At 44.1% G+C, this 27,811-nt stretch overlaps 1 protein-coding gene across 2 annotated transcripts in view; it reads left to right on the forward strand.

Annotated features, from left to right (window-relative positions):
- CFAP57 (cilia and flagella associated protein 57) overlaps window positions 1-27,811 on the forward strand; it is a 65,950-nt gene that overhangs the window by 14,904 nt on the left and 23,235 nt on the right. For both annotated transcript variants that reach the window (XM_036892917.2, XM_036892918.2), the window contains exons 7-17: window positions 4,967-5,106; window positions 6,292-6,457; window positions 7,481-7,594; window positions 11,430-11,642; window positions 13,098-13,271; window positions 16,223-16,384; window positions 20,142-20,297; window positions 21,484-21,577; window positions 22,176-22,366; window positions 25,874-26,047; window positions 26,953-27,111. In XM_036892917.2, coding sequence (XP_036748812.2) covers window positions 4,967-5,106; window positions 6,292-6,457; window positions 7,481-7,594; window positions 11,430-11,642; window positions 13,098-13,271; window positions 16,223-16,384; window positions 20,142-20,297; window positions 21,484-21,577; window positions 22,176-22,366; window positions 25,874-26,047; window positions 26,953-27,111 — 1,743 coding nt within the window. The remainder of the gene's footprint in view (window positions 1-4,966; window positions 5,107-6,291; window positions 6,458-7,480; window positions 7,595-11,429; window positions 11,643-13,097; window positions 13,272-16,222; window positions 16,385-20,141; window positions 20,298-21,483; window positions 21,578-22,175; window positions 22,367-25,873; window positions 26,048-26,952; window positions 27,112-27,811) is intronic.

Consider the following 27,811-nt stretch of genomic DNA (forward strand, 5'->3'; position numbering starts at 1 on the left):
TTGGCTATCTGGGCCCCTGGAAATTCCATATGAATTTTGTCAGTTTCCATAAAGAAGCCATCTGGATCCTAATAAGAATTGCATTGAACCTGGAGTTCAAGATGGGGAGGATTGTCATCTTAACACTAAGCCTTCCAATCTATAAACATTGGATGTTTTTCCATTTATTTAGATCTTCTCTAACTTCTTTCAACAATGTGTTTTATAATTTGCAGAGAATAACTTTGGCACTTCTTTTGTTAAATCTGTTCCAAAATATTTTATGCTTTTTGGTGCTATTGCAAATGGAATTGTTTTAATTCCATTTTTTAATTGTTAAAGTGTATAAAAATACAATTGATTTTCGTATACTGACCTTGTATCCTTCAACCTTGCTGAATTCACTTATTTTTTTAGTGGATTCCCAAGGAGTTTCTATATACAAGAGCATGTCATCTGCAAATATAGATGGTTTTACTTCCTCTTTGCCAATCTGAAGGCCTTTTATTTTTTTTTCCTGACTGTTTGCCATGGCTAATAACCTCTTGTATAATAGTGAACAGAAACAGTGAGAAGACATCCTTGTCTTGTTCCTGATCTGGACCTTTTTGGTTAAGGGTATTAATCCCATTTTGAGGGCTCCACCCCAGTGACCTAATCACCTCCCAAAGGCCCTGTCTCCTGATACCATCACCTTGGGCATTAGGTATTCAACATATGAATACGCGGGAATCAAACATTCAAACCACAGCCCCATTTTCTTTCCTTCAATATATTTGTATCTTTGATTCTTAAGTGTGTTTCCTGTACCCATGATACAATCGATTCTTTTTTTTCCAGTCTGACCATCTCTGACTTTAATTAAAGTGAATTTTATTTTTATTAATTTTATTTAAGTGAATTTTTTTTTTGAGAGGGCATCTCTCATATTTATTGATCAAATGGTTGTTAACAACAATAAAATTCTGTATAGGGGACTCAATGCACAATCATTAATCAACCCCAAGCCTAATTCTCAACAGTCTCCAATCTTCTGAAGCATAACGAACAAGTTCTTACATGGTGAACAAGTTCTTACATAGTGAATAAGTTCTTACATGGTGAACAGTGCAAGGGCAGTCATATCACAGAAACTTTCAGTTTTGATCACGCATCATGAACTAACTATAAACAATCAAGTCAGATATGATTATTCGTTTGATTTTTATACTTGATTTATATGTGAATCCCACATTTCTCCCTTATTATTATTATTATTATTATTATTATTTTAATAAAATGCTGAAGTGGTAGGTAGATGCAAGATGAAGGTAGAAAACATAGTTTAGTGCTGTAAGAGGGCAAATGTAGATGATCAGGTGTGTGCCTGTAGACTAAGTATTAATCCAAGCTAGACAAGGGCAACAAAACATCCACGGATGCAGAAGATTTCTCTCAAAACAGGGGGGGTGAGCTTCTAAGCCTTATTTAAGTGAATTTTTAATGTAGTATTTTAATTTCTTTAATTATTTTTTCACTATATTTTTTAAATAATTTCCCTATTGATTGCTCTAGGGCATACCGTATTCAGTTTAACTTAGAATCAGGTTCAGATTTATACTGACAATGCCACTAGACATAGAAATGTTACTCTTATATAGCTCCATTCCCTTGTCCCCCTTTCTGTCGTATTGTTACATATATGACATCTATGTTATAAACCCAACAATGTGTTGTTATAACTATTACTTTATATAATTTTACATCTTTTTTGAAAGAAAGGAAGAAAGGAGAGCCCATATAAATTTATAGCTTTTTAATGTAAATCTTATTTGTCATTTCTGACTTTTTTTGTTCCTATGGATTTGAGTTATCATCCAAAGGCATTTCCTTAGTCTAATACAGATTTGCTCCCACCCACCATCTTTGTGCTATTATTCGTTACATTCTATAGGCCCAACAATGCATAATATACATATTGTTTTATACACTTACTTTTTAAACAAGTTAAAAGAAGAATGGAGATGAAATACGTATTTTGATATCTTCTATAGTTACATAATCACCTTCACTGGTGCTCTTTGTTTTTTTGTGTGTGGATTCAGATTACTCTCCAAGGTCACTTCTTTCAACTTGAAGAATTTCTTTTAGTATTTAAGGCAGGTCTACTAGCAACAGTTTTTATTGGGAATGTTCTTATTTCACCTTAATTTTTTAAAGATAGCTTTGCCAGATATATATGTATGTGTGTGTGTGTGTATGTATATATACATATATGTCTTTAAATTCACTAATCCTTCTTCTAGTTCAGATCTACTTTTAAGCTCTTTTTGTGGGTTTTGCATTCCCGTTATTGTACTTTTTACCTCCAGAATTTGTTTTTTTTTTTAACAATATCTATCCCTTTATTGCTGTTCTCTGTTTGATGTGATAGTCATCAAATGTTTCTTTACTTCTTTAATCAGTTTTCTTTAGTTCTTTGAACATACAATGGCTACTTTGAAGCCTCTGTCTATGAAATCCAACATCTGGTCACTCTCTCAGGCAATTCCTGTTGCTTGTGAGTAGAAAAATGTAAATTAAAACAACTCCAAGCTACTTCTGTATAAGAAGTTACTTTATTAGCAAAAATTAGAAAGTCAAGATATCACCAAATATTTCTGAGGATAAGGAATAATGGGAATCCTAATTGGTGATTATAGGGGTTTAAATGAGGTTGGCCATTCTAGAGAGTAATCTGATAGTTCTTGGCCAAATAGAGAAGATATCTTGCTATTCTATACTCTGCCACTGGATACCCACTAGGAATTACATCATGCAGGACCATTAGAAAACATATACAAAGATGCTCAGTTGAGAGTTTGTAGTAATGGAGAGCCAAAGACAATCCAGATGTCCATTTCTACGAGTGATAAAAAAAATTAAGTAACTGATGCATACTACACAGTACCAAGCATCAGTTAGAAGCAATCAATTATACATATCACAGCATAAATGGCTCCTTAAAAATATTGTTGACAGAAAAAAGTAAAAATGCAGTATGCTTCTGAAGCACAATGCCATTTATAGAAACATAAAACATATATGTATATATTCAAGGACATAAATAAACTACATTAGTTGGTGCCTATGATAAGGGAGGAACAGGAGTGATAATTGAAGAAGAAAGGAATGAAACAAATCAAAAATAAAATTGGTCTTATATGAATTGATTATGATAATCTGCAACTGTGCTCCTGAGCTAAGATGTAAAGAAAATAAAAGTGTGAAATCAAGGAAATATAAGGCAAGGTCATCAGATGAGATGGAATGGGAGAAGGAGGAAGACGGTTTGGAAGGTCTGAAAAAAGAATACATGGTATGAAATAGTTATCTTGGAGATTCATAAAGTGAGCTTATTGAAAGACATGGCAGAGTTACCAGGCCCTTTGGAGGTTTGCCATCATGAATTCTAAATGTAAGTAAGCCTGCTTGACGGATTCTCCATGATTACGCAACTACTCGGGCAGAGGTAAAGGTAAGAAAGGGCAGAAGAGAGAATTGGTTTTGTTTTTAAGACAAGAGAGATTTGAGTGTATTTAAATGCTAACAGGAATGTACTGGCAGAGACCGGGGTTGAAGATATTGGAGAAAGAAGAAGTAACAGATGGAGAAGAAAGGAAGCAATTTGTGTCTGCCCCCTATCTGCCCCGCACAGCTCATTTTTCTCTGCAATAATAGAGAAGGACGGAGTGGACGCAGACATTTTTATAAGTGCGCAAGGGCCAGAATTTGAGGGCTTTCCCATCTCAGCCTTTGTCATGGCTTATGCACAGACCTAAAATATGTACCCCTCGCTAAGTCTCCTAGCCAGCACTCCTCATTCGGGTGTCCCAGGCATAATGCCTCTGGTGACAACTGTCTAGAACCTACACAACTAATGGAACAGGACACATTTTAATTGAAATCATGTACCCAACTCTCATTGCTGCTGGTGATAGAGTAACACAGTCTCTCTGGAGAGAAATTTGGTGTACTTATCATGAACCTTAAAATTGTTTGTACCATTTGCCCTAGTATTCCACATCTAGAAATGGATTGGTTGTGTCAGTCCCGGCCTATCAGCAGTGATGCTGTTGGCTAGAAAAGCCTGAGGCACTTATCCAGGCCCATTATTACTCCTGGGAAGCCCTCACACGTTTTCTCTCTGAGGCCACTGTTGTGCCTGAATTGGCGCTTGTGATTCTTATTATGATTGCAGAAGGCAGAAAACATCAGGGAGCTTAGAGGAGCAAGCTGTATTACCCACAGGTCCTGGAGGGTACACAGCATGCCCTTGAGTCACACAGGGAGGTTGTCAGGGAGGAACGAGGACACAGATTTGGTGCTCTGCCTTTATTAGGGTACAAGGTGGGGTGTCTAGGGCTTCTCAAGTTCACTCTTTTATGGTTAATTAAAAGCAGAAGAGCAGGAATTAGGACACAGGAAGGGAGAAGTGAGGTCACTCAGGCAGTCAGTTATCTGAGTTACCCAGGGCTTTCTGAAAAAGCAACCTTCATGAGTGGGGGTGGCCTAATTCCTTATCTAGTTGTTTTGCTAGCAGCTGGTCAGACAGCTGACAGTATGCTTTTTCAGGATGCATCAACAATCAAAAGCCTAATGTCCTGCTCTTATTCCATAGTACCTAAGAACGTGAACACAGAGGTACACAGACATACATGCATGGATATTTAGTCTAGGATTATTTCTAAACTTAACAAAAATTGGAGATGACTTAAATGTCCCCACAGTAGAGGAATGGCTAAATTAAATTCTGGTATACCCATAGAATAAAATACCTTGTTGCCATTAAAATAACATTTTCAAATAATAGTGGCATAGGAAAATATGCATGATATGAAAACAGTTTGCACACAGCTTGATTTCTCTGCATGCAGGCTAATTAACGTTCCTGGGTTGTAATGAGAGCTCAAGTACACAGTCAGCCTTTTGCTTACTCTGCCCATCTCATGCTGTGTGATTTCTCCAGGGGGAACCTGCTCACTTTGAGTATCTGATGTACCCAGTGCACTCAGCATCCATCACTGGCCTGGCTACTTGCATCCGCAAACCCCTCATTGCCACCTGCTCTCTGGATCGATCCATTCGCATCTGGAATTATGAATCAAAGTAAGGGATGAAGGCGTGGCTAATGTAGTATGCATGATTTCAGTTGTTAAATTTGTTCATGTGAATTATTTTAATTAGAGGGTTTTAAAATGTAATTACTTAGAAGCTTTCAGTTGGAAAAAAATTTTTTTAATTAAGTCACCTATTTTTTAATTAAGAAACCTACCTATAATTTTTAAATTAAGAAACCTACCTGTTTCTCTTCTCTTTTCACTCTTTCTTGGGCTAGAAAATTATTTTGTGTTTTATTAAATACTTACTACATGCCAGACACTATGCTGAATGCCAGGGACATAAAGTAACACTCCAATATCTCACCTTCTTACATAACCTCCAGATTTTCTATCCTCTCACTCCCCTTAGGTCTGCTTTTTGCCTCATCGAGTGCTCCAGACCATTTATTCCTCCTTTTTTCCCCTCATCACTACCCCAAGCACCTTTATCTCCCTAGTGGTTTTATCTTCCTAGCATGGTGTCTTTCCTGAGCGTTTCAGCCCCAGGCAAGTTCACTATGGATTCAATGAGACAGAGAAATGGACAACAGAACATTCTTGGGGTAAAAGGATTTATACTTGGCTTTATTCTCATGGTGGTGTGTCGAGCACTAGAATCATGTCTGCATCCAGCAGTCTGCAGGTCTGTAATCCACCTCCGTCTCTGCCTCCAGAGCACCAGGCGGAGCTCTTTATGTAGTGACTCAGTCAATAATAGCTCTTTGCTAAGGGGTGTGGAAGCATTAGCCTAGCAGTAGGCGAATACATCATCAAGTAGTTTAGGGTCAAATGAGGATCCTGGCCATAGGAACTTCCATTTTCCCCACTCATAGCTTCCCTGAGAATCTCCAACCTAGCTTGGCTCCACACTCTAACTTCTTTGTTCTTTTATATATAGCTGTAGCTGCTGGGGCTGCTAGAAAAAAAAAAGTGTAATCTTCCTGATTTGAGGAATCTCAATGGAGTTGGACTTTCAATTTCATTGGACAACCCCTTGATTGCTTCCTCTGTTTGCCTTACTTATTGCTGGACACTATCCTCAGAAAACCACAGTCTCAAAAGGAGAGGAATCAATAATTGCAAGCTATAATGTACCTCAAATACTGTGATAAAAATATGTACTGGGTACAATGGAGAGCTCAAGGGATTTGGTGAGGTAGATTCATAATTCACTAATTGATCTCTTTCACAGCACTCTAGAACTATATAAGGAATACCAAGAAGAAGCATATGCAATCAGCCTTCACCCATCTGGACACTTCATTGTGGTAGGGTTTGCTGACAAACTACACCTTATGAATCTACTCATTGATGATATACGTTCTTTCAAAGAATATTCTGTCAGAGGATGCAGAGAGGTAAGAAATGCTGGACATAAAGGTGTAGTTTCTTGGAGAGCTAGGGGTGAAGTATCAAGAACAAGCTCCAGGATCTGGAACCAAAGTCTGTTGTAGAGAACTTTAGTGTCTTAAAAAAAAAGAAAAACCATTTCTTCGTCCACCAAACTCGTTGAGCATATGGCTCCATCCCCTTTTCTTATGCTCACAAAATATTTCATCAAACACAAATCTTGTGAGGTCTTCTGTGATTAATCCTTTCTGTGACTGCAAAATAATAAAGAGCATTTTAAAAAAGGAAAGTTCTGTCCAAATCAGAGTCCCAGCTGGGAAGGTGAGATTGGAGCTTGGCGGGAGCCACAGAATATAAGCATCAACAGCAAGAGTTCCCCAAGATGACTTACAGAAACAAGACAGTGATTTCACAAATCACGTTGTAACTCCAGGGAGAGGAAATCCCAGGGCAAAATACCTCTAAAACCGAAATCAGTCAAAGGGAGAAATGAAGTTTAAAACCCGCTTATTGCTTACAAATTGCAGTCAGGGGCTGTCTGTCTTTCCTGCTCCAGCAAAAGCAAAACCAGCACTCCCCCTAACCTCTCAGGTTCAGATAAGCCCTTGGTTGCCCAGGTAATTACCCATTGATATGGAGATGAACTGTCTCCACCCCTGAGAAACACCTGTTGATATTCAGTTGCACTAAAGTATTCTGGAAATACTACAATTTTACCCACCCGCTTCCCCACTCTGAAACTTCTGCAGACAAATGAGTGCTCTACTCTGTTACCCAAGCAGCTTCATGGTTAGATTAGTGCCCATGGCAGTGGGCAGTGTCAGCATCATGGCCAGTATGAGTTATAGGAATAGTGAATGTGCCTGGAGATGTTGGCCAATTATCAGTCCTATTTTCACCCTCCCGATTCCCACTTACACACATCCTTCCAGCCTGAACTCTTTAGGAAAAGGAGCTCTTGACTGTAATCTCCAGTTAGACTGCTCATTTCTTTCTTTCATTCTTGCTCACTTGCTGTATTTTCTTGTTAGTGTTCCTTTAGCAATGGAGGCCACTTATTTGCTGCCGTCAGTGGAAATGTGATTCACATTTTTACCACCACAAGCCTGGAGAACATCTCAAACCTGAAAGGACACACAGGGAAGGTAAATGAATGCACAGTGTCCAGGGAAACAAGGATCATGGAGCCAAGCATTACACTAGCCAGCAGAGTACAAGCCAACAAAAGAGAAGTGCTTCCTTTCCTCTTAGAGTTCACTGTCTGCTTAAGGAAAGAGACAGTAAAACAACACACAAATTTAATTAATAACTTTAATAAATTCAACAAAAGAAAAATCTGGGTGTTATCAGAGGTGAAAGAGTACAAGTTAGATTTGGTTGTTCACAAAGACTTGGTCCTGCAGGAGCAGATAGGAGTTAAGCAGACAGAGCTGGTGGAGATCATCTGTGCAGATGGGGATCCAAAGGACCGTGACATGGGAGATTGCATGGGATGTTAGGGGAACTAAAAATCAGTGGGGCTGGAACACAGGCATCAGGATGTATCTCAGGAGTGAGCTGAGATTGGTGAGGTTCACGGGCACAAGTGCATGGAACGTTACAGGCCTTTTAAAGACTTTGTACTTTATCCTCCTTGTTCCTTGAAATCATTGAAGGCGGCCAGGGCAGAGAACAATGTGACCAGATTTTCATTTTAAAAGATTGTACTGAAAGGGACAAGGGTAGGAATGGTAAGGAGACTCCTGTGGTTGTCTGCATGGTAGAGGATAGTATTTTGGACCAGGATGGAGGTGGAACAGATAGAGAGAAGTAGATGGGCTCAAAAGATGTTTAGGAAGTAAAACGAGTAGTTCCTGGGGAGAGAGTGGCTGAAGGGCATGAAGAACTGGGAGCGGCTGGGACTGGGAAGGGGAAGAACTCAGCAAAAGAATTTGGAGAGTAAAACAGCATTCTGGGCAGAAAGACGCGTTGTAGATGATGGAATGGGAGTGTAAAATAGGACGGTGGTTTGTGGTATCTATGGCTGGAACACTGGGCCCGTTTGAGAAGTGATAAAAGAGCTGGAGAAGCTGACTTTTTTTTCAAGTGTATTTTTATGTGATAGTGATGGTCAATTAGAAAATGCAGATTAAGAGGTAGAGGTGGGGCTGAGGAGGTGGCTAACGATGTGTCTGATAGGGTTGGAGTCAAGGAAAAACCTAGAGGTGGCCAGTGGGTCTGGAGGTTGGTTCTTTATAAGGAGATTGAGAATATAAGCACATACACTGAGGTAATGGGAGCCAGGCTCTCACTATGGGACAAGGAGTTAGAAATATGAGAAGGGGGAAAGGGGAGAGTGCTGCTTGCTGCTGTTGCTGGCTGAATTAATTCCAGGTTGAACTAATTCCGGGAAGTCTTGTTTTACCCCTGAAGTGTGTAGCCTCTGATGTGTCTGCTCATATTTTTTTTCTTTTTTTGTCTTTTATCCTGGCTACCTCCGAGTTGCCCCGGCAAGCCACTTACTAGTCAGAGACTGTGCTTGAACCTGTGAGCCAGTTAGACTTTTACCCTTTGCTGTTGGATTTGTGTGTGACTTGGAGGCTGCTATCATGGTTCAGAGGGCTCAGGTTTTTGCTTCTCATTCAGCCAGAGACTAGTATTTGGAGGTCCCCTCTCTGGTTGTTCCTGAGAGGGTGCAGCCTTAGACATGCATGCAGTCATCCAGGCCACCAAGGATCAGTGTGATTTTATTTCCAAGCCTGGCTCCCTGGGATATGCCCGCGTCAGAGGTGTTCATCATTTTGTTAGTGTTTGGTCAGATGTTGTGTCTAAACTCTGTGCCCGTGGGTCCTCTGGCCTGTGCTAATGGGCTCTTGTGCAGCATAGGAAATGCTTTCAGGTTTTGTCCATATCCTGCTCTGAGTGCACTTGAGTGGGTGCAGCTTAGCCTGTGCACCACTGTCCCAGCCCTTTGTGTTGTCTGTGATCCCAGAAGGGCTCTTGTTGTCTCTTTCCCTTGTTCTCTCTGCTAAAATTCTTCTGTTTTGCTATTACACTTACACCATGGAATTACCAGCCTTCTCTAAATTGCTGTCCCCCAAGATCTCCATTATTTTAGTAAGTGACCATAGGATAGACTTCTCCATGCTCTGTTCCAAATAGAGTCAGTCTCTTCAAACAGAGTTTAGGGCTGTATCTTGTGGCCTGAATTTCTCCTGGGAAGGATCCCTGCTCCACTGTACCAGAGCTGGGCGTAGGGACCTTCCTTTCCAGGGATGACATCCCCACTCAGTAAGTGACACTGGCAGGGGAGGGGGTGTGGAAGCTCCTGGTGTTTCCATTTTCCCTTCATGATGTGGGACCTCCACCCTATGAGCAAGCTGCAGCAGGGACAGTCAGCGCCCCAGATTCTTGGCCTTCTGCACTTGGAGTAGAGCTGCCACCACTGAGTGGGGCTGGGGTAGGGGAGGGGAGACCAGGTCTTATGGCCGTGCCTGCCTGGAGTAGAGTTTCTGGGTGGAGACAAGAAACACCATCGGTCTGCCCTTCCCAGGGTGAAAGCAGAGACTGAGAGCTGGGAGGAGGGGGAGCCCCATCTTTTGGCCACACCTGCCCAGAGTGCACAGGAATAAAGTTTCTGGAGCTGAGGATAAAGGAGCAGGTCACTGCTCAAATGCCACAGACTCTGTTCTTACTGAGATGGAGTGGATTTTCTTGAATGAACATTTCTACATTTGCTTTATGCCCTTAGGACAGTTTCCACAGACTTTAAATAATTGTACAATTTTTAACAGTTAATTTAGGGGGGAGAGGTCGGCTGAGTTTACTCTGCCATTCCAGGAGTCCCCTCTCTCTGTATATTCATGCAACTTCCTGTGAATATACAATTACTTCAAAATAGAAAGATTTTCAAAAACACAGCAATAATTGGTTGCAGCATTATAGGAACCATATGATTCGGTCTTTACATTCATAAAGTGAAAAAGAAATGGGAGTGTTCCATCTTCAGCATTTGGCAAGCATCTTGGAAAACAGAATGTCAGCATTCTTAAGAAGCTATGTTTCATGTTACTGAAGGGCATGCACCAAAGGACATCCTGCCTCAGTCTAGTGGAACACATGAGTTCACTTCCTTTTCCATGTGCGGTGTGTGGTATGTGTCCACTCTTTTTTTTATATATATATCCTTAATGTACAATTACTTGAACAACATTATGGTTAGTAGACTCCCCCATTATCAAGTCCCCACCACATATCCCATTACAGTCACTGTCCATCAGCATAGTAAGATGCTATAGAGTCACTACTTGTCTTCTCTGTGCTATACTGCCTTCCCCGTGCCCCACCCCCTACATCAAGTGTGCTAATTGTAATGCCCTTTTTCCCTCTTATCCCTCCCTTCCCACCCATCCTCCCCAGTCCCTTTCCCTTTGGTAACTGTTAGTCCATTCTTGGGTTCTGTGAGTCTGATGCTGTTTTGTTCCTTCAGTTTTTTCTTTGTTGTTATACTCCACAGATAAGTGAAATCATTTGATACTTGTCCTTCTCTGCCCGGCTTATTTCACTGAGCATAATACCCTCTAGCTCCATCCATGGTTGTTGCAAATGGTAGGATTTGTTTTCTTCTTATGGCTGAATAATATTCCATTGTGTATATGTACCACATCTTCTTTATCCATTCATCTACTGATGGACACTTAGGTTGCTTCGATTTCTTGGCTATTGTAAATAGTGCTGCGATAAACATAGGGGTGCATCTGTCTTTTTCAAACTGGGCTGCTGCATTCTTAGGGTAAACTCCTAGGAGTGGAATTCCTGGGTCAAATGGTATTTTTATTTTGAGTTTTTTGAGGAACCTCCATACTGCTTTCCACAATGGTTGAACTAGTTTACATTCCCACCAGCAGTGTAGGAGGGTTCCCCTTTCTCCACATCCTTGCCAACATTTGTTGTTGTGGGTATGTGTCCACTCTTAACTAGGTATGTCTTCATCCCCTGTAGGTTCGTTCCATTGTGTGGAATACAGACGACAGCAAACTGGTTTCTTGTGGCACAGATGGTGCTGTATATGAATGGAATCTGTCCTCAGGAAAGAGAGAGACAGAATGTGTGCTCAAGTCCTGCAGCTACAACTGCGTTACTATCTCCCCTGATGCCAAAATTATCTTTGCTGTTGGATCAGACCAGACCCTCAAGGAGATTGCAGATTCTTCGGTGAGCTCCCCACTTGGGCCTCTCTCTGGGCCACTGCAGTGACCTGCAGAGGTCAGCCTCCCAAGTTTACAGAAGAAAGGGATGGAGAGAGGGCTGTGAGAACAAGGTCCCTGCTTCCTAGGATGAAACCTGGCTCCTCATTCCTTTCAGGTCAGCTCAGTCATTGCTACTTCTGGAGTCTCCTGCCCAGTGCCTGACCTGACTGGGTTCAATTGGGCCCTTTTCCATTTTTGTTTTGCTTGCTGTCTATAACTTCTCTTCCACCTTCCAGGCCTGGAGGTTGGCAGCATCTCTAAACTGCATGTTTATCTTTGATAAACTTCATTCCTTGGGGAAAATCAGAACTACAGTTACTGTGATCACCTAGGCTTGCCACCATATTCATTTGAAGTCCCCAAACTCTGAAATTCCAGAATCACCATTCTTAGCTCCAAATAGGCGAAGGAAGAGAGAAGAGCTGAGTAAGGATACTTCATACAAATGTGGCTGTGTCCTTCTGCAGGACCCAGGGACAGCTGGTCTGCACTGGTTCTCTAGCTTTCCTTTGCTGCTTGTCACTCACCTGGTGCTGGGGCTCGGGAAAGTGCAGAGATGCCTCAGCAAGCTGCCCTCACACAGGTCTCTCTGTGACTAGAGCACAACTTGGAGGAGGGTGTCTCTCTAGTGTGCCCCCAATAGCTTAGTCCTGATTCTGGGGTGGCTTTTCAGTGCTGCCCCAGAACAAAGTTCCTTTAGGGCAGGACCACAGTCCACACCTCTTGGTGTCCCTACCAGCCAGCACACTGCATGGCCCACTGCAAATATTCAATAGCTGCTTGGTGGGGTGGGTAGGTGGGTGGGAGAGGGAGTGATGGTTGGATGGATGGATGGACTAATGAATGAAGGAATGAATGAGTTCCCTGATAGTATAGTTTTGCTTATATGGACATTAATACATGTTTGCTGAATAAATTTATGATCCACACTCCATTCTTAGTTTGAGATACATGATTGCACAGCAGATGACTCATTCAAGAGCAGAGACTCTAGAGCCCACCACTTACTAGGTGGGTGAGTTGAGGCAAATTACTTGCCCTCTCTGTGACTCTGTTTCATCATCTTTAAAATGGGATAATAGCAACTATCTCCAGTGGTTTTTGTGAGGACTGAATGAGCTACACATGTAAAAACCATAGAACAGCGCTTAGCATGTAGCAAGTGCTGCTGAAGGTCTCCTTCCACTAGTGTTATTCCTAACTCCTAGAATGGATCATTCATCGATCAGGCAGCCAGGAAGCAGTTTAGGTTGTGCTTTTTATGGGCTAAGCACTATACCAGATGCTACAAGGAATAGAAACATTTTCTAAATACAGAACTTGCCCTAATACTGCTGTTAGAGGAAAGGAAAAGGATAACATGGAGACACTGGGGATAGGGCTCAGCCCCTCACCCTGAACAGAGTTGTCTGTGTTCCAGGTCCTGCGAGAGACATCAGCATTTGACGTCATCTATACAGCTGTTGTCATCTCACATTCTGGGCGCATGATGTTTCTGGGCACCTCGGTGGGAAGCATTCGTGCTGTGAAGTACCCTCTGCCTCTGCAGAAGGAATTCAATGAGTACCAGGCCCATGCTGGTCCCGTCACGAAGGTGAGAAGGGGCCCTTTCCTCAGGGCCCTTTCCCAGAGTTGCTTCTCCACGCCCACCCTCCACATTACCATCTTCATCCCTTCAGCCTTCCAGCTTCTTTTCTCTCTGCTTATTCCTTCTCTCTCCCTATTTATTCATCCAACCATCCATCCAATAAACATTTATTGGCTACTTATATTTTTTGTTTAAACTACTCTCAGGAATTTACCCTAAGAAATAATCAGAGACGTACGTAAAGATTTATGTACCAGGTAGTTCACCATAATATTATGCATGTAATGGGCCATTTAGGAGGTTCTGGGAGCCCACCCAGCTCCCCTCTACCAGGCCAACGTGCTCATCTCCTGAGTGCTGCCTGCTGGTGGCTCACAGCTCTCCTTCTCCTCCGCAGAATTGCCCTGAGCTAACAGGCATCATAGCCCAGGAGATGTGTCTCTGCCTCTCCCTCAGGGTACGAGGCCCTCCCTGGGGGTAATAACATAAATACACACTGGAAATTGTCCCTTCATTCTCCCTTCTAAAAAAGTGGTGACTGTGTGTACCTAGAATCCTGAAGAACAGGCACTGAGAAATGTGTCTCTCTCCCCACCTCCCCTCTCTTATTCCAGACTGAACACCACCAACCCTGACATTTGTAATTATGTCCTAAGCTCTATATGGCTTACCACAGCTACTGTCCTTATTAAGAAAGGACTCTTCATTATCAACAGGAACATTCCTGCCCTGAGCCTGGGTCTTGGGTCCAAAGTAAATTACAATAACATAGTCCCCCCTCTTCTCTTCAGATCTACTAAGTTTTGTGGATAGTGGGTTTATTTTTCTGATTATAAAAGCAATGCATATTTCTTTTAGAACTAGAAATCGTCACAGTGATATAATCATTAATATTTTAATATATTTTCTTCCACTCTTTTATCTATGTATATCATGTGTATGTTAAATAAGTTGAGATCATATTGCATGTACACTCTTATTAGCCTGCTCTTTTAACTTAATGCTATGGTAAGCATTTTTCCACATAGCTAAATATTTCTCAAAAGCATGATTTTAGTAGCTTTATACATATGATATCATTTGATGGACCATAACTTATTTAGTTCTTCTCTTACAATTGGGCATTTAAATGATCTTATGAACTCTAATGAATATCCTAGTCTGAGGATATTTCATCAAAGTGGAATTCAGATGGCAAGTAAGCACATGAAAAGATGTTCAACATTACTAGCCATTAGGGAAAAGCAAATTAAAACTCTGATGAGATATTACTACACACTCTTAGAGCAGCTAATACAAAACAGAGTGACATCATCAAATGTTGGCAATGACACGGAGAAAAGATCTTTCATGCGCTGCTGGTGGGAATGGAAAATAGGTTGTCATTTTCTTAAAAAAACTAACATATGCTGACCATATGATCCAGCAATAGTACTCCTGGGCATCTAACCCAGGGAAATAAAAACTCAGGTCCACACAATGCCTAAGTTTTGTGGATAGTGGGTTTATTTTTCTGATTATAAAAGCAATGCATATTTCTTTTAGAACTAGAAATCCTCACAATGATATAATCTTTAATATTTTAATGTATTTTTTAATGCCACAAAACTTGTGGGCATTTCTGATTATTTCCTAAGGCTAAATTCCTAGACAGATGTAGAATTCCTGAATGAAAGAGCATTGCCATTTTTAAGATTCCTGACACATAATGCTGATGGTGAGGAGACATTCATGTAGTTGATCATGCTTTCACTTTTTGTTTTGAGATAATTAGAGATTCACAGGACATTTTAACCCCAGGATCCTCCAATGATTACATCTAATGTAACTGTAGTATGACATCAAACCAAAAGATTGACATTGGTACAAGGTGTGTGTGTGTGTGGCAGTGCCATTTGTCACACTCATAGACTTGTGTGATCACACATGCAGAGAAGACTCAGTGCTTTTCCATCACCATAGTGACCTCCCTGGTGCTGCCCTTTATAGTCACACCCGTCGCCCTCGCCCAGCACCATCCCTAACCCTCAGCAACTACTAATTTGTTTTTCATTTCTATAATCTGTCATTTTGAGAATATTATATAAATGGAATCATGCAGCATGTGACCTTTTGACAATAGCTTTCTTCACTCAGCATAATACCCTCAAGATCCATCCAAGTTATTTCATGTATCAATATTTCATTCCTTTTTACTGCTGAATAACATTCCATGGTATGGAGGGACCACAGTTTGTTTAACTATCTACCTATTGTAGGATATATGATTTTTCCCCCAGTTTTTGGCTATTACTAATAAAGCTGCTATAAATAATCATGTCTAGGCTTTTGTGTGGACCTGAGTTTTTATTTCCCTGGGTTAGACGCCCAGGAGTACTATTGCTGGATCATATGGTCAGCATATGTTAGTTTTTTTAAGAAAATGACAACCTATTTTCCATTCCCACCAGCAGCGCATGAAAGATCTTTTCTCCGTGTCATTGCCAACATTTGATGATGTCACTCTGTTTTGTATTAGCTGCTCTAAGAGTGTGTAGTAATATCTCATCAGAGTTTTAATTTGCTTTTCCCTAATGGCTAGTAATGTTGAACATCTTTTCATGTGCTTACTTGCCATCTGAATTCCCCTTTGATGAAATGTCTCCATATCTTTTGCCCACTTTATGGTTGAATTGTTTGGGTTTTTTACTGTTGAGTTGTGAGAGTTCTTTATACATCATAGGTAAAAACTGACTCTTAAGATTCCAAATCACAGGAAATGTAGACATAGTCTTGCTTCTCTTACTCATTAACAGAAGCTCTTGAGGGCTCCTCTCTCATTCTTACCCAGGTTTGAGCTCCTTCCCATAAGGCTGTGCCCAGGGTTGCCTTGAGGGAGGACTTGCATGGTAGCAGCTCAGTCCTGGTCACCCGTCCATGGCCTCAGAAAGCCTCCTCTCCATGATCTTTTCTCGCAGATGTCGCTCACCTTTGATGACCAGGTCCTGCTGACCACTGCAGAGGACGGCTGCCTGTTTACCTGGAAGGTCTTTGATAAGGATGGCCGGGGAACCAAGCGAGAGAGGGAGGTGGGCTTTGCTGAAGAGGTGCTTGTTACCAAAACAGACATGGAAGAGAAGGTAAGAATCAGATCTAATGAAAGGGGACATGAAAATTCCTTACTAGACTGTGTGCAAATTCCCAGAACTGACATTTGAAGTCCTGGCCATCCTGGCTGCACCCAGAACCCAGCTCGGACTCCCAGGGCTCCCTGCATTTTCTGCCCATGCCACCATGCTCCCCTCCTCACTGCCACCTGATGTTTTCACCCTCACGTCACCTGTCCTTCTGCCATGTGATCTTCCTGACTTACTCTGTGCTCTGCTTTCCCCCTGTGAGCTAGCTTCCATCTTCCTGTTCTCTGAGGAGAAGAACCATGACTTACAATTCTCCTGTATGACCAACAGTTTCCAGCACGTGCTATTAAACTGACAAACTGAATATGCCAGTTGTAGCTGCAAGACTTAATAACTGCCCATGGAGCCTTCTTTAAAAAAGAAAAAGAAAAGAAATACATGAAAACATCCCTGAAACCCATTCCTTTTAATAATAAAATAAGAGAAATAATAATAACCAGCATTTTTTTTAGATTTGCCATGAACCAGGCATTATGCTTATTATTTTACAAGTTTTTTCTCTTTAAATCTCACATTATCTCTGTAAAAAAGTTAGGGTTATTCTTCCCATGTTTCCAAACGTTTGTGTGGGGAGATTGAGTGACATGTCCAAAGTCACTGAGCTAGTAAGTAGTAGGACCAGATTTAATCTAGAGCCCATTGTCTTCATCACTACCCCAGAGGCCTTCCCTGCTGCTAACACAGTACCCATTCTGCAAAGACATGGTTGGAGAGCTTCGTGTGCACAACTCTGTGCTACACTCCCTAAGGAAGTAGCCAGGAGGATGGTAAGCTCATGAGGCTTACAGAGGATGGCAGAGCTATGCACTCGCTGCTGTTTATCCAGACTCTAACATGCATTTATTGAACACCTACTGTTTGCTAGGCACAGGACACATGTGTAAAAAGATAGGCATGGGCCCTGTAATCAGGAAGCTCACAGTCAAGTGAGGCATAGGCAAGTAAAACCATCAGAACACAATGCAAAAGCAGCCCTGAAGCAGGGTGATAGGCCCCTGGCATTTCTGGAAGATCCCTTCTAGAGCTCCTTGGAACTTTCTGCAGGGAAGGCAAAGTGGGAGGAAAGGATGAAGGAGAGCCTGTGAGAGCTGGGCTCTGCCCTACTACAGGCAGGCAAATATGTCTCCTCCTCTTCTTTCTTCTCTCTGCTTTTTCCACCCTTCCTCCCAGGGGGTAGGAGAAAAGACCAAATAGGAGATGCGAGGCTGCACCAAAGGCCTGAGGTGTCTGGGCTGACCCTTGACCGCAGCCCCCAGCTAGGCCTGACAGAACTGCTGCCAACCAAGCTGGAAGTAACTAGTGTAAGTTCTGCTCACTCCCTAAAACTTCCTTCTCTCTCCATGTCAGTGAGACCATGCCTTGATTCCCTGTAAGCCTCTCTGTCTGTTCCTCCCCAGCTCCCTCCCTGGCTTTTCCTCCACCTGTCTATAAAAGTCACACTCCCCAGAATTCTCAGCATTTTTTTTCTTTATATTCTGTGACATTTGATGTAACCTATCTCTCAGGCCATGATTTATCCCTACCCTCAGTCTTCATTTATTCATTCATCCCATTTGTATTTACAGAGGGTTCTGTGGTACACCAGATACTGGACTAAGGCCTGGGATTACAGAAAGACAGACAGGGAGGGTCCTTTAGCTTATAGCCTGGGAAGAGCTACAGGTAAAATGAAAAAGGAATTAAGTGTGTCATGGGTGTTATGAAGGAATGGCACTGTGGAGGTTCAGGAGAACAGGCCCTGGCCCAGGCCACGTGGTGCCAAAGGAAGTAAGCCTCAGATGGAGCCTTTCTGAACAAACAGGAGAGGGTCTTGCATACCAGGGGAAGAGTGTGTGCAGAGGGATGAGAGAGGTGCTCTGGGGGGGCTGCTCCTGCTAGGTGGGGCTGGAGAAGAGAGAGTGTGCTAGAGAAGAAGCTGGGGAGAGGCCATGAGGGGCCTTCTACGCCATGTCTTAGACTTGAGAAATTGTTCTTAAGGACTAGTTGATAGATTTAAATTAGGGAATGATTTGATAGGACTTGCATCTTGGAGAGACTACTGTGCAGAAACTCAGAGAATGGATTGAGGAAGGAATGTGAGCAAGTGCCTCAAATGCAACATGTCAAAACCAATCATTCCCACCAGTAAATGTATTCCACTCATCCAGGGCAGACCCTGGGGCTGCTTATTCATCTGACAGACATTTACTTAGTGCTGAGTAAGTTGCTGATTCTGTGTTAGGCTCCTGGGATAAAGCAAGATAGGCCCAGTGCAATCATCTAAGTGCAGGGAATGGTCTAGGCCCCCTCATCTTCACCCCACACCCAGTCAGACACCCTAAAGCCTCTGTCTCAAATCTTTCCATTCCACTCTGTTCCCCCTACCCCACCTCCATTCAGGCCCTTACCATACTCTGCCCAGACTGTGTGGTCCTCCCCCTGCTAATCCCTCTGCCTTCAGTCCTTCTCTAACCTGTGCTGCACATGGCATCAAGAGGTCTTTCGAAGGCCAGAGTCAGCTTCATCAGGTAAGCTGTGGGCCTGAGGAGGCCCTCTAGGAGAAAATCCTAGTATCTTAGCATGGCCTGCAATGACCTAGATGGTCCAGTGTGGTCTCTGCCTCCCACCCTCACCAAGTCACACAGGGCCCTGACCGAGCATCCTCACTCTTGGCCCCTGATTTACCCATGCAACTTGTGTTCATCCCTCGTCTCAGTACTTTCCATGTGCCAAGTCCCTGCTGGTCTGCTGGCCAGGAATCCGGGTGCCAGGACCCTGCTGGCCAGTAATACAGAAATGAGCATCACACATTCCTTGTCCTCTAGTTGTCCACAGGTGGAGGGGAGAGAGACCAGAGAAGATGAGATAGGGATGCACAGGTGAGCAAGAAGAAAACACCTGTGTTCTCACTGTCTGTCATGGAACACAGTATTTCTATAAAATAGTATCAGTGAATAAAATGGATTGAAGGAGAAGACACTAGACATAGGAACCAACAAGTCAGGAATAATTAGGACCTAAATTAAAGTATAACAGTCAGGCCAGAAGGCCTAACAGACATTGAGAGGAACAGCTAACACTCCTGGGAAACCGTTAGCTTTGGGCACTTGTCACAACTCATAGTGATATGTTTATTTGGCTGCCTCAGTAGACTGTAAGATCCATGGGGGCAGGAATCATGGTTCAGTAAATATTTTTCAAGTGCAACTATGCATTGGGCACTGTTCTGGGTATTTGGGCTACATCAGTGTACAAAACCAACAAATATTTTGGTCCTCTTGGAGTTTCAGTTCTCATGGAGGAAGAAGACAAAAGACAATAAACAACAAAAAACAGATATATCAGAAAGTGCCAAGATCTAAGAAAACAATACAAAGTAGAGTAATGGAGTCATGAATGCTGGGAATGGGAAGGAGGGGTAGCAGGATTACATAGTGTGGTCATTGAGCAGGTGACATTTCCACATATTGGAAGGAGATGAGAGGGTCAGTCACATGACACTTGGCCCCGAATATACGTCATGAGGGTTGAGGAAGAAGCATGTATGTCTCCTAGCTTTTAGTCCATGTGTCTTATAGAACAGATGACGAGCTCTAGCTCAGACACACGAGTTTGGGGCTAGGCAGAGCTGCAGGTCTCAGGGTTCTCGAGGCCACGGGTTTGAATATTCCGATTCACCCACACTGAGAATGTTCGTGATTCTGGTGTCCTTCTTCCAAAGGCTCAGATTATGTTGGAGCTGAAGACCCGTGTGGAAGAATTAAAAATGGAGAATGAGTATCAACTTCGACTAAAGGATATGAACTATTCTGAGAAGATTAAAGAGCTAACAGATAAATTCATCCAGGAAATGGAGTCCTTAAAAACAAAAAACCAGGTCTGTGTGAGAGGCTGATCCGACACTCACAAATAACACAAATAACAAGAAATTTCCTATTTACTCAGGATGGAACTGGCATATGCTCAAACAATACAGAATATGATAATGTGTGATCTTAAAGCATAATTGATAACATAGAAATGCTTACCACAAAGTGCTAAGTGAAAGAAAAACAATATAAAACTCTGTCATGAATAAGATTAATTAGATAAAATAAATACACAGAACAATTTTTAAGAATATAGCTAATAGTGTGATTATCTCTGGAAGTTCAGATTATGGATAATTTAAATTTTGTTCTTTATATTTGGCTATAATTTCCAAATTCTCTCCAGTGAGAATTTATTACCTTCATGCTCAAAAGAAATTTATTTAAAAATAAAATGAAAAGGAAACAAGAAAAATAAAGTATAGAAAGGGAAGCACTGGCAGAATGTTGATCTCCAGTTATCAGTAGGCTAAATAAAATTAGCTGAAATGGTCTTCCTGTAGTTAGAGTTGGTCTGGGACTCTCCCAGAATAACTTCTTTGTTCTGTACAAATCTCCTTGGCCCTTCATCCAAGACTCCCAGTTTTTTCCTCAAGGGATTTTTGTTCTTTTATGTTATCTCCATGGGTTAGAGAGTTTGGTTTAAAAAATAGCCCTGGCTATTAATTTTATTATTTAATTCATTTAGTCAACTAAGATTTATTTGATGTCCTCTGTAAGCCAAGTACAAAGGTAGGGCCTGGGGATGGCACCCACCTCCCTGCAGGGAGCTTTCCTGCTTGATTAAAGAAAATACTTCCTTAGAAGCTGAGACATTGATGGATAATCCAAGGATTTAGTTGACAGCAGTGTGCAGACAACAGATGATTCAAATGATCCTTTTTATACCTAAAAATCCATTTGCTACATCTCCAAAACTGAACTCACTGACAAAGCCCATTTAGTAGGAAGGATATAAATAGCGAAAGTATAGGAATTTCAGAGCAGAATATAGTGTAAATAAAAAGTGATAGCTTGCTTATTGTTCATAGAATAACAATATTCTATGGGGTCTGAGACGTGAATTCTGTTGGCTTGGTGCAAAATAAGGTCTGGAGAAATGTGAGTGAAAGAGAATGTCAGTTGTGAAATGTGTTCTTATAAATAGTGCTTTCAGCAGATGTATAGAAATGAGAACATTTGTCTCTGTTTTAGGTTTTAAAAACAGAAAAAGAAAAGCAAGATATACTGCATCGTGAACACATTGAAGACCTGCTGGACAAACAAAGCCAGGAACTGCAGGACCTGGGTGAGTCCACCTGGATGGTTGCTTAGGGTCAAAAGTCCGAGACGCAATGGAAGTCCCAGTGATGCGGCTTTATCTATAAACAGGCTGCATTTATTCGTGAAACTCACCATGGTTTTTACTCCTTGTATTTACTCATTCATGAATCACAAATTCAATGCCTACTGCATGCCAGTAGGAGGTACAGGAAAGTGCAGTTTGGAGCCCTGTAGACTGCTGTGGGTCCCAGACTCACTACATCCTTACTGGGTGCTCTAGGGAGTCAGCTAGCCTCACCAAGCCTCAGTTTACTCTCCTGTAAAATGGGGGCACTGGTACCTATTTTGCACATTCGAGACATTCTTTTTGGCCCTGAACCCCCAAGCACCCCTCTTCGCCTTCCTGGAAACCTTTCTTCCTAGAAGGGAGAGAGTTCGGCTGCCTGATGAGACAGTGGAGTCAGGGGCTGGTGAGTTCAGTGGGCAGGCACTTGAATCTTGGCCTTGGAAGCAGGTGCTCTAGTTAGTGCTAGAAGGGGGTGGAAAAGGCTCCAAGGCTCTGGGGTGTCCCTGGGATTGGTGCTACTGTCCCACCTGAACTAAACTTCCTTGCTTTGCTCCAGAAAGTTGCAACAACCAAAAGTTGCTTCTAGAATATGAGAAGTATCAGGAATTGCAGCTCAAGTCCCAGAGGATGCAGGAGGAGTATGAAAAACAACTGCGGGATAATGATGAAACCAAAAGCCAGGCCCTAGAGGAGCTGACCGAGTTTTATGAGGCCAAATTGCAGGAGAAAACCACCTTCCTGGAAGAGGTACTCTCAGGAAGCCGCACTGTGCATCCCCCTCGCAGTGCCATCCTGTGGGCCTGGCCTGTGAACTGCCCAAAGAGCCTTGGGAAGCCTGACCTCCTCTTCCTTACACTCCTTCCTCTCTACATGTGTTTCCCTGCCCTTGTTTTACACGTGTATGTATCTGTTTCCCTGGAGACCAGGGGACTCTCGGAGCTGGTAGAGGCTCAGTGTTTGAGCCTGAAATTCTTGGGATAGACTGTGTCATACCAACTGTGCTGTCCTAACAGGACTTGCAAACCTTAAAAACTGGGGAGACCATTTTAGAAGAAGCCTATAGAACCTGTAGAGCAACAAGGGCCCCAAACAGTGGGGAAGGTGGTTGTCTGAAACCCCTTAGCAACTTCTTACATCTTACAAGATGGAATCATTCTTCCACTGACTTAATAAACGCAGTGTTTTTTTGGTTTACCAGCTTGAGTGCTAGGTGACCGAGAGAAATAAAGCAGAGGGTCTGGTCTCAGTCAGTGAGGGAGGCTGTCACGTGGACGGAGCCTCACAGAGGCTTGCACAGGCTGGTGGGGAATGCGGCCAAGGGCACCCACTGCCCAGGCCTGGGCAGTCAGGGTAGGCTTGTAGGAACTAATGAGATCCAGGAAAAATACAAGTTAGAATTAACAGGGGATGGGGAAATGCAGGAGGGCAGGGCATCCAGGCAGACCAGAGTCATTGAGTTTTAAGCAGTTTGGGTTGCCAAAATACCTAGTTTTCCAAGATGAAGGAAAAAACTGAGAAAAGCCAGCTGTCCTCCTTTTCTGTGTGACATGGTGGCAGGTGGTTTAGTGTATGTGAGAGGGCAGGAGAGGCAGGAGGTGTGGAGTCCTTTTTGAAGGGAATGAGGAAGGGAGTGACCAAAAAGAGGACTGGCAGGTATGCAGCTGAGGGTCCAGCTGGGGTCTGAGACGTGAATTCTGGTGGCATCCACCCCCCAGGCTGTGGGCTTTCCCACAGCAGGGCTCAGCAAGTAGGCGTGTGAGTGAGCAAGACCCAGAGCAGCCCCAGTTCACAGCTGGGCTTTGACTCAGTTGGCGCCACAGAAAAATAAAAGCTGTCTGGTGACCAGCCATGGGGTCTTGGCCAGAGAGGGGTCAGCAAAGAACCAAGAGCCTGGAAGACGGCAGAGGAATCAAGATAGGACCAGGGGACGTGGTGAGGTTGAGAGCTAGGCTGGCATAACCGGGGTTCACCGAGAAATCACCTGTGCTTGGAGAGCAGGGCCTGTGTTTTAAGACTTCAGAGGTGGCACCATTCCAGGGATGGCTGAGAGTGATGGCTGAAGCAGAGTCAAGATCGAGGTCAAAGCACCAGGAGACGTAGGGTGCTCCGTTCCCACCCCGATTCCACAGTGTGAGCAGTGTGCCTCAGCACAGCTCACACAAGCCCCCTGAGGTGGCCGTGCCCACCTCCCCAGCCCCATTTCCAGCTGCTCCTGATCCGCTCCCTCTCATCCAATGACGTGGAGCAGTGGGAGTTTCCCCACAACCTCTGAGCTCTGCTCAGGCTGATTCCTCTCCTCTTGGCCTCTTGTACTCACCCTAACAGACTCAGGACCAGAGCCACCTCCTTGAGGAATTCTCCCCTAGCCCCCTCCCCCTCCCCCAGGGCTAAGCATCCTTCCTTTTGTTCTCAGAGCCCCCAGACGCCTTTCCCCACAGGGGTGACGCACTGACATCCTGCGTTTGCTTTTCCTCCAAGGGAGCTTCTCAAGGATAGGAGCTGTTGCTCACCCATCACTGATTCTCAAAACCCAGTGTGGGGCCCAACATGTCCAGAAATGTTTGTTGGCCTCTGGTAAACTGATCTGAGCTCTGCCTAAGATGAGTCTACCCTCCAGCAGAGAAGGGCTGACCTTCCTCACAGGACCTCACACTGTGATTCTAATACATTTCCTTTTTGAGTCAATAGGATTTCAACTCGGAACTTGCCTAGGGAGCATCCACCTGGCATCCTTTTACTTTTTAGCAGCATCTACCAGACCAAGAGCAGGGGCCCGAGGGCTACTCTAGGCTGCAAGGGTCTGGTGACATGTGAAGGAGAAGTAAAGAAGCCTTCTTCAGGAGACCATCAAGCCCAGTTTTAAACCATCTTGTTGTCTTACCCCCTCAAAGAAAACACTCAGTCCATGCTGTCACATGCAGCCTGGGAGAAGGCCAGGGTCAGTTTAAGAGAGCGACTGATTTGGTGTAATGTAAAATTTCCACCACTTGGCGGCAGTAAGCAAAGGGGAGTCCTGCCCTAGTTACTTCACAAACTCCCGCAGGTGGAGTCAGTTTTTCCAGCATCTGGGCTCTAGACTTTTACTCATTCATCACCAGGTACTGCGTATGCTGGGTCTTCACAGCGCGAGCAGAGAGTTGTAGTCCTGACACCAAGGAGCTTCCGTGCCAGGGAAGTAGTCTGTCAGGCAGGCCGTTACAGTGCAGTGCAACATGATAGGGGACGTGCAGGCGTCCCACAGGAAGGGATAGCTGAGCTAAGAGCTGAGGGAAGAACAGGAGAGGGCCACAGGAAGAGGGCTGAGAGCAGAGGGACAACATGTGTGAAGGCCTGTGCACATGTGGGGGACCAAAGTTAGTTTACTCTGGCAAGAGCTTGAGGTGAGAGGTAACTCCTGCAGAGCCTTGCGGACCTGGCACAAGAGTCTGGGCTCTGTCCTGAGGACAAGGGTGAGCCATGGAAGGCTTTTAAGTTGGAGGTGGCATGGTCAGGTGATGTAGAAAGCTCCCCTTGCTGGGACAGTCTGGAGGGAAGCATGGCTAGAGGGAGGCCTCTGGGTGGGGGCAGAGGCAATAGTCCAGACGAGAGATGACAGTGGCTGGGCAGTGGCAGAGGACTAAAGGGAAGTGGCTGATGCGAGAACTATTTGGGAGGTGAAACGGCAGGTGATAGGTTTAAGGAGCAGGAGGGTACAGTTAAAGATCCACACATTCAGTCAGATATGTACTGAAAGCCTGCTATGTGCCCGTGTATGTTATATGCTGGGGGCTCAATGATGGGTGTATAGAGACATCTTGCCATCTTGAAGAAAAGACATCTACTGGGAGAAACGATCAAGTAATTTCACAAATAAATATAAAATTATAACTGTCACAAGGTCAGTGAAGGAAAGATAATGGAAGCCTGTTGTCAGTGTGAAGATCAGAGGCCGAGCAGGGTATGCGGGTGTTGGTAAGATGGTGGTTAAAGTGATGGAGCCTGGGGCCTAACCTGGTAGGGAAAGAAAGGAAGGCAGAAGGACAGAAGGACAGACAGGAAGAAAGCGGACAGCCAAGGGACCCACGGCCTTGGCTTCCATTCCTGTAGTGCCCCTCGGTCTCCCACTCCCCATGATAGGCCTCATGTGCTCATCTCGCCCCAGGCCCTGTTAGCACAAAGGTTGTCCTGCGTCCCCTTGCTCCTGAGCTCTCGCGCTCTCTCTCTCTCTCTCTCTCTCTCTCTCTCTCTCTCTCTCTCTCTCTCTCTCCGAGCCAGGCCCAGGAAGATGTCAGGCAGCAGCTGCGGGAGTTTGAAGAGACCAAGAAACAGATTGAAGAAGATGAAGACAGGGAAATCCAAGATATCAAAACTAAGTATGAGAAAAAGCTTCAGGATGAAAAGGAATCAAACCTGAGGCTTAAAGGAGAAACGGGCATCATGAGGAAGAAGGTATTGGACTGTTCCCTGAGCAGCCTGGGGACCAGCAAGGGCCTTACTGCAGGGAAAGTGAGGGGTGAGCACCCACACAGCAGAGCCTTGCCACACGCTCTGACACGGGCTGCTGGGGCCTGCCCTTCCCACTCCTCACACAGGGGGCGTGAGGGTCACTGTGACACTGATGGCCACTCTCTGGGCTTTCATCTATTGGCATGTAGGATTCAGGCACAACTCCCAGAGCTAAATGTCTGATAGCAATGGACTGAGGTCTGTGGGGGGCAGAGAACGCCTGTACGTGAAGGCGTCCACAGGCTCTTGGGGCAGAGCTGTGGGTGGCTCCAGTTTGGATTCTGTGGGTGGAGGACTTGGGGTACAGGATACTTAGTTTATAGGTTGGGACAGATGTTTGTAGCCACTGATGGTTAAAGTGAGGAGGGATTCATTTCACAGCTCCTTGTAGAATTGCCAGTTTCCCCAAACATTTAGTCTCAAGAAAAGCCAAATGCAAAGCAAGCTCACATTCCTGCCTATGAGAAATCACACTACTAGTAAATCCAGGGGACAATCATGTCTTCCCTTCTTGGACATGGCTAAGAAGTCTCATCTTTGAGGTCCCAATCTCTGTGACCTTGATGGGGCATGGATCCCAACCTCTCAAGGTCAGTGTGGTCATGGACAGTTCTGGGTCCACGTGGGGAGCTGGTCTCCAGAGTCTCTTGATACAGATAGTTCGTCCTCACCTAAGGGTGTGGGGCTGGATCTGATCAACCTGAACACCACATCACCCATTGGTCTGGGAAATTCCTGACCTGCCCCAAATTCTGATGGGGAGCTCTTTAAATTTAGAGACAGCTGGGAGGGATGGAGATGAATTCAAAGACTTTGGTGGCCCTTGTTGTTGCCCTCTGTGTCTTTAGTTCAGCAGCCTGCAGAAGGAGATTGAAGAGCGAGCCAATGATGTTGAAACCCTGAAGAGCGAGCAGGTGAAGCTGCAAGGAGTCATTAAGTCCCTGGAGAAGAACATCATGGGCCTCAAGCGGGAGATTCAGGAAAGAGATGAGACGATTCAAGACAAGGTAAATCCTCAGCTTCTGTCCTCCCTCAACTACAGCCTAGGTGGACCCAGGCAATGAGGACAAAGCTCAAGAGAGAGGGTCCCTGGCTTCCAGGCACACCTCATTTAACTTAATGGGAGAGGAGCAGTTAGTGAAGTGCCAGCTGTGTGCTTGGCACTGGTCTAAATGCTGCAAACACATCCCATTACTTCTTCCAACAACCCAGGGCCATGAGCAACGCAGTTGTATAGTTCAGGAAACTGAGTTCCAAGTAGTTAAGTATCTTGCCCTCTCTCTTTACAGGCAACAAACTTAGGATAGAAGCCTAAGTTGGTGATTGCATGGCTTCTGCTCACCACGGCTCCAGATGTCCTAGGGTCACAGTCCCCATCACTGGGGGTGGCACACCCACCCCATTGCCCACATGGTGTCCCTGGGCAGAGAGGAACTCGGGTGGTTGGCCTGTTCCTGCCAGATGCCCCAGAACGCCATCACTTCTCAGGGTGCCGTTCTCACAGATACTTAGAAGACAGACACATCACATTTTGTGAGGCATACCACCTATCCAAAACTCCTGGGCAGACCCAGGCTCCGTGACCTCCTCTGCCTCCCCTCTGCCCTCGTGCCTTAGGCAGGCAGAATTCTTCAGGAGCTGAGATGTGGGTTTCAGTGCTGGTTACCTGGTTCCAACATAGGCAGCTCCATTTACTGGACCTTGGAC

Source organism: Manis pentadactyla, chromosome 4 (assembly GCF_030020395.1).
Source record: "Manis pentadactyla isolate mManPen7 chromosome 4, mManPen7.hap1, whole genome shotgun sequence".
Classification (NCBI taxonomy): Eukaryota; Metazoa; Chordata; class Mammalia; order Pholidota; family Manidae; genus Manis; species Manis pentadactyla.